Source organism: Corythoichthys intestinalis, chromosome 1 (genome assembly GCF_030265065.1).
Source record: "Corythoichthys intestinalis isolate RoL2023-P3 chromosome 1, ASM3026506v1, whole genome shotgun sequence".
Lineage (NCBI taxonomy): Eukaryota > Metazoa > Chordata > Actinopteri > Syngnathiformes > Syngnathidae > Corythoichthys > Corythoichthys intestinalis.
The window spans coordinates 11977659-11988832 of NC_080395.1; the positions used below are offsets into that span (position 1 = coordinate 11977659).

An 11174-nucleotide genomic window follows, 5' to 3' on the forward strand; every position below is an offset into this window, starting at 1 on the left:
AAAAGTATTCGGCCCCCTTGAACCTTGCAACCTTTCGCCACATTTCAGGCTTCAAACATAAAGATATAAAATTTTAATTTTTTGTCAAGAATCAACAAAAAGTGGGACACAATCGTGAAGTGGAAAAAAATTTATTGGATAATTTAAACTTTTTTAACAAATAAAAAACTGAAAAGTAGGGCGTGCAATATTATTCGGCCCCCTTGCATTAATACTTTGTAGCGCCACCTTTTGCTCCAATTACAGCTGCAAGTCGCTTGGGGTATATTTCTATCAGTTTTGCACATCGAGAGACTGACATTCTTGCCCATTCTTCCTTGCAAAACAGCTCGAGCTCAGTGAGGTTGGATGGAGAGTGTTTGTGAACAGCAGTCTTCAGCTCTTTCCACAGCTTCTCGATTGGATTCAGGTCTGGACTTTGACTTGGCCATTCTAACACCTGGATACGTTTATTTTTGAACCATTCCATTGTAGATTTGGCTTTATGTTTTGGATCATTGTCCTGTTGGAAGATAAATCTCCGTCCCAGTCTCAGGTCTTGTGCAGATACCAACAGGTTTTCTTCCAGAATGTTCCTGTATTTGGCTGCATCCATCTTCCTGTCAATTTTAACCATCTTCCCTGTCCCTGCTGAAGAAAAGCAGGCCCAAACCATGAGGCTGCCGCCACCATGTTTGACAGTGGGGATGGTGTGTTCAGGGTGATGAGCTGTGTTGCTTTTACGCCAAACATATCGTTTTGCATTGTGGCCAAAAAGTTCAATTTTGGTTTCATTTGACCAGAGCACCTTCTTCCACATGTTTGGTGTGTCTTCCAGGTGGCTTGTGGCAAACTTTAAACGAGACTTTTTATGGATATCTTTGAGGAATGGCTTTCTTCTTGCCACTCTTCCATAAAGGCCAGATTTGTGCAGTGTACGACTGATTGTTGTCCTATGGACAGACTCTCCCACCTCAGCTGTAGATCTCTGCAGTTCATCTAGAGTGATCATGGGCCTCTTGGCTGCATCTCTGATCAGTTTTCTCCTTGTTTGAGAAGAAAGTTTGGAAGGACGGCTGGGTCTTGGTAGATTTGCAGTGGTCTGATGCTCCTTCCATTTCAATATGATGGCTTGCACAGTGCTCCTTGAGATGTTTAAAGCTTGGGAAATCTTTTTGTATCCAAATCCGGCTTTAAACTTCTCCACAACAGTATCTCGGACCTGCCTGGTGTGTTCCTTGGTTTTCAGAATGCTCTCTGCACTTTAAACAGAACCCTGAGACTATCACAGAGCAGGTGCATTTATACGGAGACTTGATGTAAGATGTGCTTTAATGTTTTGCATGCTAAGGTTAATAATGTGTGTTTAAAACTAATAGCTATAACTGTAAAGCTTGTTTTTGGGCGCCAAATATATTGCTCTACTACAGCTATTATACGTGCACTGCCAAGCTAATATGAAGAATACAGTTTTAGCCCATGATCATGTGCTTACCAGTGATTGTTCACATCCTGCTGATGAATAGAAACACACACACATATGTTGATTCATCACAAATGTCTCAGTACTTTGTCATCAAGCTACAGTACTTTGATTGCAAATGTGTGTCAAAACAAAGATATCTTGCCTGCTCAGGTAATCCAATCAGGAAGTGTGACTGTTCAATCACTGACTAGAATAAGGAATTTGCCCGACCGAACCTGCCACGTTGGACAACAAGTGTTGTAACTGTACTTTGCTCATCAACAAGCCCTCAATAAAAGTTGCACTCCTCAGGATGAAAGTCAGATAAGCTTGTTGAGAGCCACGAGCTCGCATCAACCTTTTTCTCCTGACAGAGTAAAACCTTATCCCTGTCTCCGTTCTGATCCTCTCTCCGTCCTCCATCAGGTCTTTTATTATTTTCTTAGTACAGTAGTAAGATTAGACCCAACACTTGATTACACATAGGTGGATTCTATTTATCATCATCGGTCATTTAGGACAACATTGGATCATTCAGAGATCCTCACTGAACTTCTGGAGTGAGTTTGCTGCACTGAAAGTAAAGGGGCCGAATAATATGGCACTCCCCACTTTTCAGTTTTTTATTTGTTAAAAAAGTTTAAATTATCCAATAAATGTTGTTCCACTTCCCGATTTGGCCCCTTTATTGTTGACTCTTGACAAAAAAATTAAATTTCATATTTTTATGTTTGAAGCCTGAAATGTGGCGAAAAGTTGCAAGATTCAAAGGGGCCGAATACTTTTGCAAGGCACTGTAAAAATGAAGACGGTAATTTTCCTGCTGCGATTTATCGCCTCGCGTGCACGCGTTTGTCACGTGTGTCACGCGCGCGCACACGCACGTGACGCACGCGCTTGCGGCAGATGTGTGGCAGACGTGCTTGACAGCGCTGTTTAAAGTTCAGCTTCCTTGTGCCACTCTGCTTTATTGACTTATGGGTATGTTCGTTTTATACATTTGAGTTTGAGTGACCGTCATTTAATGGATGGAGGCAGGGCCGAGTGCACTGTCGGCGCACAGCAATGAGCGAGCGGAATGAGGAAGAGGACGAACCAGTCTGCAAAATGTTTCTAAAATGTTGTTTCAACAAAGATGGCCAACAGAATAAATCTACATGCTCATTTGAAACACTATCATCCTCTCCAGTTTTCCCTTAGAAAAAAAACTGCATCGCAACAAGCAGAGCCTCCTCGTCACGTTAATTGACAATTAGAGGTATTCGCTTGATGTGAGAAATACAGACGACACCGCGCAAAATAGCGTTCCCACACGGAAAGTGAAGTCCGCTACATTGCTGAAGAAATGAGACCGTTTTACCTCTATTAAATGATATTTCATACTTTTGGGAGCCAAATTTTTGTTACTGCTACTTAATTAGTCTATTTTTCTCTGTTGTTGTTGAAGTGGAATTACTGTTATTGCAACTTTATACCTATATGCCTAAATGCTTCAGTTATTAAGTGCATTTTTTCTTGAAAAAATACATTTATTATGTGTTTCTGTGCTGTATTAATATTGTTGTCTTTTACTTGAAAGAGGCATGGTCTATTGTTTTTAGTTGTGATTTCTAAAAAGGTATTTTTTAATTTAAAAGTAAACATTAATCACGTTTAAATGGGTGTACTTGATCTATTATTATATACTGTATTCTCCCTGTGTTATTGTAAATCGGTAAAAAGGGGACGGGAGTTGATAAGCATATTCTTCTCTCGTCAGCCCTTGTCTTTTCTTCGTTTTTTTCAGGTTGCTCATATCACATCTTGCAACTGTCAATGATACAGATGATGATGACAATAAATAAATAAATGCTCCAAAAAAAATTTTTTTTTGGGGGGGGGGGGGGCAATAATATCGCAATAATTTATGAGATAATTTATCGCCCACTGAAATTTGTTATCGCGACAGGCCTAACATTATATTCAGTGAATTATACCCGACTCCACAAACCCACACAAAAAAAGCAAATGATATGCTATGCTAACGCAGTGCTTCTCAATTATTTTCTGTGACGCCCTTCCTCAGGAAGACGTAAATGTTTCGCCCCCCCACAACCCTATGCCGACACTGTAAACAGTATCATGTTTATAAAATCATTATAATTATTATAAAGTATAACGCTGCATAATAATGTGTCCTTTTTTCTATTGAAGTAACAAAAAATAACTCACAATAAAGTCCAACTTTATTAACATTGTTTTGTTTGTAACAGAAAAGACCTAAAGCGCATCAAGTTTGCCTGAATTAAAAAGTCACATCCAAACTGTAAAAATACACTCAAGGTACATTTCTAGACCATTTGGTACTGACAAATAAAATTGAATAAAACAAAAAAATAACATTAAATTCAAATTAATTAGCAACGTTAACTCACGAGGACATTAAGCAATTTGACTGAAAGAACAAAAATGATTGGAGGAAAAAGAACGACACTGTCATTGGACAGAGGGACAGTTTATATTTTTGCTGTAGGCTGTCCCAGCTCCTTTGCAATAGTGTGAGGTTATTTTGCACTGAGCATGCTAAACAGTGCTCGCTGGTTTACTGATCTAACACTGACAAAGCGGGACGATTGTAGGCAATATTATAATATCCGGCACATTTTCGATAAAAAAACAATCAAGAAGCTTATCAATGGGCACTTCATATCTCTTTGCTGTGTGCTCTTGTTTGGTTAAAAAATACTGCGCACACTCTGAAAGTGAGAGTGTCACTACCATCCACTGAGTGGATGTGCAAATACACTTAATTCAAGTACGGCAAAAAGTATGTTCCCCGAGGTCACATGGACTAACCCCTGCATTGCTCTGCCCCCCCCCCCCCCCCCCCCCCGCCCCACTATTTGAGAAGTACTACCCTACAGTAACAAAGTCTGATATTGCGTGAAAAGTACAACTAATGTCATGACCTTACCTTCATTTCCTTTTGCTTCAGTTATTCGACGTGACCTGGATTTCCTCTCCTCATTTCCACTCTTTGACTTGATGTTAGGGATTGCGTTGGCCACCAATCAGTAGTAATTTGTCGCATCTTAAAGAAAAGTTGAGAAGCGTCTCAAACAATTAAATATAATAACGCTCATGTCAACCGATCGACTTTTTCTGAAAACAAAACTTTACAAATCGGAAGGGAAGTCAAAGCAGTCGGAATACGTTCACGTGTCTTAGCTAGCGAGCTAAGCTAAACTAAACTAAGTTAAGTGAGCCTGTGAAGCTTCAACATCAAGCCGAACTACTTCCATTATGCTTTAAAATGAGACTTTTTAGTCCAGTACATTCTCTCTTCGGTACTTACCCAATTAAATTACTTTGAAGGAGGTCGTTTGGTATGGAGAATGGAACACGAAAGAACAGCAAGCCCCGGATGGGTACATAGAGGTTGCGTCAAGTGAACCGGAAGTAGAAACGTTCAAGTGCTGAAACTTCAGCGTAAGAAGATCAAGCGTTTGGAAATTCCATCACTTCACCTGACCACTGGAGTCAAAAAATATGCAATAAATATGATCAACATATCCGAATTCTAGTCATCACTATCAATACCTCAATTTGAAGGCTCAGAATTTAAATATTTCGTAAATGTATTCACTGATTTTATCCAATGTATTGTACCAATGGGTGAAACATGGTAATATAGACCCTACCCACGTGACGTCACAACTCCGCTCTCCTGACTGGTGCCGCCCACTTGTCCGTCAACACATCGTGTTGATCTGTTACGGCTACGTACATTCCTCCTATTTACAGCGTGTTTGTCTGCTCGTAAACATTAATAATCAAAATGGTGAAGGCGTGTGTGGCGGTCGGTTGCAATAACAGAGAAGATAGACGGAGAGACTTGAAGTTCTACCGGATTCCGAGAGACACGGAGAGAGCGAAATGGGCTGCTGCAATTCGACGACAAAACTGGGCTCCAAACGATTACCACAGATTATGTAGTAGTCATTTTATATCTGGTAAGATGCATTTAATATATATTTAGAGGGTTTTGGGCTGACAACCACAATTAAGATCATTGCTAGGCTAATCGCCGACAACATACAAGTATGTATGTAGTGAGAGTGCTATCGCTAATCCATATAAACATTAAAAGCCCTAGCTCCATTGACAAATGACATGAAATACATTAGACTTGACAGTGGATGTTAGCAAGAACAAAAGATTTTGAATTGAAAATTTCGTAACTCACCTTCCGAGCACAAGATTCCTGCCGAATTTTCGTGTACGAGGACCTGTTTCACCCAACCAGCAACGTAGCATTTATAAGCCTCCAAGCTCTTAAAGTTTTTCAAACTTTCGTGAGAAATGGCTGATTTTGTGTGGACAAGATAGTTGTAAATATCAGGGTCAGGCAGAGACGGCGAAGGCAGCCGGTCAAAAATCATCGATTTAGGCATCAAATATGGATCTGGCGACTGTATAGAATGAAGCTTTTCCACATAATGCCTTTTATGCAACACATCCAGTGAGTTTACGGCATCAGAAAGCACCGGGTCTTCCATGAAATGCATTTTAAATTCCTCGATCAATTGAAACCAATGCTAATACAGAGACAAAATGACGGACAAGTGGGCGGAACCATACAGCGAGCACGTGGTTTTGTGACGTCGGTGGGTAGGGTATATAACAAGGGTCGCGATGCAGAAATCGCAGACATCATGGAGTGGGAGAGATTTTCTTTTTCCATAAAGTTACCCTTTTAAATGTTTTTTCTCCAATTTTTCTTTGTTTGGATCGATTAGTAATCATCTAATATATCGGAGAAAATGTGACTAACAAAAAAAAATACAATTCAGCGACAGTTATGAGTCCAGGGCCGGATTATGGGGGGGGTGGGCACCAGGGCCAGGAGCTGCTGAACAAGTTATTTTGCACGGGTTGAATACAAAGCAAGTTGTCAAGCTGAAAGGTCCAGGTTGTGAAGAGTAGTGAAGCAGGGGGCTGTATATAGAGTGTTCAGGTCTCCGTCCCCCTCATTCAGTCCATTGCATAATCGATATTGGAATTCTACTTAGACTTCCAAATTTGTTCACTGAAAATACAGTAGCCCTTACAATGTCTACTGCAATACAATATAATGTAAATGTCAATGAGCTTTTTAATAGGGTGTTGGATGTTAAATCTGATAGTCTAGGAAAGGTTTTAATATAAGAAATGACTGCCTCCTACATGATACCGCCAGTATCCAGTGTTGCCAATTTAGCGACTTTGTTATGGGGTCAGATTAGTCTCATAAGTACACACACTCATTTAACAGGAAACACACACATATTGTGGGATTCGTAAACACATAGCACGCGAAACACACACACATTGTGGGATTCGTAAACACATAGCACGCGAAACACACACACATTGTGGGATTCGTAAACACATAGCACGCGAAACACAAACACATTCATCAAATGTGTGTGTGAATTGTTTTACGCGCATTTGTAACGAGCTTCCAATTTCAAATTCCCACTTACGAGTGTGTTGATCGTTTTGATACCCGTCATGCGCAACTGAGAAGAACACATGCATTTTTTTAACTGGAGCCCGTCTTCAGCCAATCAGACGTCTTCTTCTTAAACAGCCAATCACAAGGGCTGGGCTGTGGGGAGCCCTGTCGCATTGATAGCCAATGCGCTACTGAGCATGCGCATTGCAACCACGCCCCTCCAGGGGTGCTCACGTGTCAAACTTTTGTCGAGTGGAGATTCCTTTTTGACTACCACGCAGTTCCTGCCGTTGTTGTCGTGCAGGTGAGTAAATTTCTAAAGTATTTTCTTTTTATAGTGCCTTTTGACCACTAACCTCTGTAAGCAATTACATATACACAAAATACTAAATTGGAATATTGTTGATATTGCAAGACAAAAGCGTAATGAAGTTAACGTCTCATGATAAGGAGTAAACACGTGCTTCCTTGCTTCTATTGTTGTCGTTGGAAGCGAGTAATATTTCTAAAGTATATTCATTGTATAGTGCCTTTTGTCCGCTAACCTCTGTAAGCAAATACATATACACGAAAGACTGAATTGGAATATTGATGATATTGCAAGACAAAAGCGTAATGAAGTTAACGTCGAATGATAAGCAGTAAACATGTGGGTCACCAAGGTTTTAATGGCGATTCGGTAACCATATCTACAAATGGCTAGTGACCCAATTATGCCATTATATTTTGAGAAAGCTAAGTCCTATATATATAAAAAAAATTCAAAAAAGCTTAACTGCTAATCATTGTTTTCGGGAGTGTATGTATAACGTATTTGGAAGTCATTTTTCAAAGTTGTCTTTCTGTGCATGTGCTTTACAGTTGGTGTACAACATGGAGAAGAGGTTCCAGGAGATTTTCAATTTTAGGTCAAGGGGTGAATTCCCAAATTTATAGTGAATCTCAGAAATGTGCTTTAAGAAGATATATGCAGAAGCTCAAACTGAAGGGTGAGTAGGCAAAGTATTTGTGATGTTGCTGTTATTTATAATTATTTATATATATATGTATATGTGTGTGTATACAGCTATATAATTGTTATTTGTGTGTATTTGTGTTTATATGTGATCCAGTCCCGAACAGAAGCACGATCACTGTTTAATGAAGTACACTCGGCTTCAATTGGTGCACACACAGGCACTGTTAAAATCAGATCCTCAATGTACTCTAGAAATTATTGGGATGGCATGACAGTGGACATTGACTGATGGGTATGTGATGGTTTATTTCTGCATTTTGTCACTAACTAATTTTGGTCAGCTATTTCAGATCTTATTAACCTGACCCGTTTCTCATGACGATTTGTTTTAAGGTCTCTGAATGCGACGGATGTAACTCTTTGGCTGTGTGTGACACAGCCATTACAAAGCATTAAGGTATATTTTTATAGTGACCGTGTGTAATCAAATAAAGAAATGTATTTCTGGTTTTTATTACATGCGTGAAAAATTGGAAACAGCTTTGTCTAATGTCACGCATGTATTTAATATTTGGACATGCGTGAAAATTAGGTTTTTATGTGTTCCCTTCATATCAAGGTGGGAGCCATCTACCCAGATTAAGTTAAAAACTTCAAAGATAAAACATGGTGCTCTTCAGATTGTGTAGGAATAGCTGTAAGAGATATGTTCAATATTGGATTTGCCTTTCACAGGTGTCTGCTGTTTGGGAGTTGGTTGGGATAGACCTGACTGGGCCTCTCCTAAAAACCAAGGATGGCTTTCAGTACATTCTTACTGCCACCAATTATTTTTCCAAGTGGGTTGAGGCCTTTCCTTTAAAAACCAAAACAGCATCAGAAGTGGCATAACGGATCTGCTCAATTGTTTATAGACACAGATGCCCCCAAAGAATTCTGTCCGACCAAGGAAGAGAATTTGTCAATTAGGTATCTGAATGCATTAAATTATTTTCACAGTGGGATTTTGGCATTGTTGTTTTCCCCTTTTTTTTATTTATTTATTTATTTTTATTGGATTTATTTACAATGTATCAATTTTTCAGCTCAACGATAACCTTTGTGCCCTCCTGTGCATTGAAAGGAGTGTTACAGCTGCATATCATCCTCAGACGAATGGGCTGGATGAGAGGACAAATAGCAACATAAAACGGCAAGTTTTTTTTTTTGTGTGTGTGTTCTAAAATGTATATCTAATTGTACCCTTCTACTTCGTACAGCTCTTACAACATTGGTGAACGACCGACAGGATTTGTTTGGTGGTTTGGCCTATTCAGTAGATAATTTTGACCGGATGGTCATCTGGTCAAGTGCCGTAAATAATTATTTTTTTTTATTTAACAATGTTGTGTTTTCAGTTAAATTACTGTGGGCTGCAGAGGACCAAGGCAAGGTGGAGGCTGTCGTTGGACCGTATAAATTATATGACACGTCTTTTCATCCGCTAAAAGGCAACGGCTGGCTGTCTGATGAAGTCAGTGGGAGCAAAGGTATTTAGCAAATAACAAAGATTCTTGCCTTTTGCCCATTTTTAAAAAATTTATTTTGCTATGCAAGTAATTGATGCATACATGCATATCCTCATTGAAAGGCAGCAGGCAAGTGCTGGATATAGTTTTTCTCAATGCATTTATTTTTTGCCGGAGTATAGTTGTAATGTTGTTACCCCTTTTTTTTAACAGGAGCCCATTCACCAACTCTCTGCTGTGGTAGCTGGGAGTCTGCTTTTGGAAAAATTTCAGCCTGTTAGAAAGGTAATCTATTTCATGCCAATATTTAGCTATATTACTTTAACGCCAGTAACCCAAAATAACAATAATTTGGTATTGTATGTTCTCCAGAGGAAATTCCCTGTTGAAAAAAAGTGGATTTGTCCTGTCCTGCTCTTCGCTCATTGGATTTTAGTGGTTAGTGGGTTTCTTATATTTTCTTAAGACCTACCGATTCTGGAATGTATTATATATAGCTATTAATTTAGCTGATGCCATACATAAGTTAAATTTCATTAGTAAGTTAACTACATAAATCTGTCATTGTGCAGAATTACACAAAGGAACTAACCTTTTATAGATTGTCCACATTTCTGAGAGAACACTGGTGATCATCGATCCCTTGAGTAACGAGGACAAATATGAGCAAAATCTTGCGGAATTGGAGGTAACCGCTTCAGAAAGTTTAAATTCCTAGTATTATGTTAATATGGAAGTTAAAAGTTCAATGTTCATGTTCATTGTTTTGCTTATAAAACAATTATTAGGAACTTCTTGAGGTTGGCGGGCCGTGAGTTCCAAATAGAAACTTGGACTACCAAAACTGTGGCCCATAAGCAGCAGAATAACAGTAGCTGTGGGGTTTTCACATTAAAGGTAATGATTTTAAGATTTCAGAGTCTCTGCAATAAAACTTTGCTGCTGTTGTTGTTTCGCACTGATATGTAACAGAATGCCTAAAATGCAATTTCAGTTTGCGGAAGAGTATATGGCCAATGGAGATCTCAGGCACAACCAGACCCACCTTCCCGAAGTTCTGAAGGCTCGAGGAGATATAGCCTGTGCCCTCCTACAGGCTGGGAGTCTGAGATGTCTCTTTAAATTAAAAAAAAAAAAAAGTCTGAAACTTACTTGGTCTCCTCACCTCACATAATTGAACTCCTGATTGCTCTCAATGTCACTATTTACTTTCAAAGGCATCCAAAGAACAGATCTGAGGATTTGCTGCTGCGCTTTATCCTCTCCTGCCATCATTGATCACCTATTAGGTTTGTCACGATAAAAAAAAGTGTTTAAAAAGGTAGTAAAATTCATGTGGCAGGTCTTAACCCCTTAATGCCTGCAATATGAAGCAATTGTCAGAGAATCACAAAATGTGAAAAATAAGGTCTTAAACCTTTTTTTCCAAATTTGTAAAGAAAATGTGTAATAAGCGCTCTAATATCTATTTTCCTTGTTAAATCCTGTTTTTCTCATGGAACATGCAGATGCATGAGTTGACTTGCATCCATTTTTTTTTTTTTTTTTTTTGAGGAAAGAGTTCTAAATTCTGAATTTGTCTCAAAATCATGAAATCCTAAGTGTATCAAATGTGATACATTTGGCAAGAAAGGGTTAAGCTCTGTTGCTCCAAGTCTTTCAAAAAATATATTTTTTATATCCGTAATAGACTACCATCTTTTAAATAGTACTGTCACTGTAGGTAGCATTTTTAACAGGCTTATAATGTCTTTTTTTTTTTCCTTTTAAAATGGTCTTTAATAGGTT

At 38.9% G+C, this 11174-nt stretch overlaps 1 protein-coding gene and 1 long non-coding RNA gene across 4 annotated transcripts in view; one reads left to right on the forward strand and one right to left on the reverse strand.

Moving 5' to 3' along the window:
- LOC130918681 (gastrula zinc finger protein XlCGF57.1-like) overlaps positions 1-4872 on the reverse strand; it is a 48141-nt gene extending 43269 nt beyond the window's left edge. For all 3 annotated transcript variants that reach the window (XM_057840624.1, XM_057840614.1, XM_057840600.1), the window contains exons 1-2: positions 4779-4872; positions 4398-4514 (exon numbers count right to left, since the gene is read on the reverse strand). In XM_057840624.1, the coding sequence (XP_057696607.1) occupies positions 4398-4403 (6 nt within the window). In that variant the 5' untranslated portion in view covers positions 4404-4514; positions 4779-4872. The remainder of the gene's footprint in view (positions 1-4397; positions 4515-4778) is intronic.
- Positions 4873-7006: 2134 nt separating this feature from the next.
- On the forward strand, positions 7007-9070 carry LOC130918985 (uncharacterized). The gene is made up of 6 exons (XR_009063866.1): positions 7007-7224; positions 7782-7909; positions 8033-8170; positions 8272-8335; positions 8614-8847; positions 8964-9070. It is a non-coding gene; the product is annotated as an uncharacterized LOC130918985 (long non-coding RNA).
- The last annotated feature ends 2104 nt before the right edge of the window (positions 9071-11174 follow it).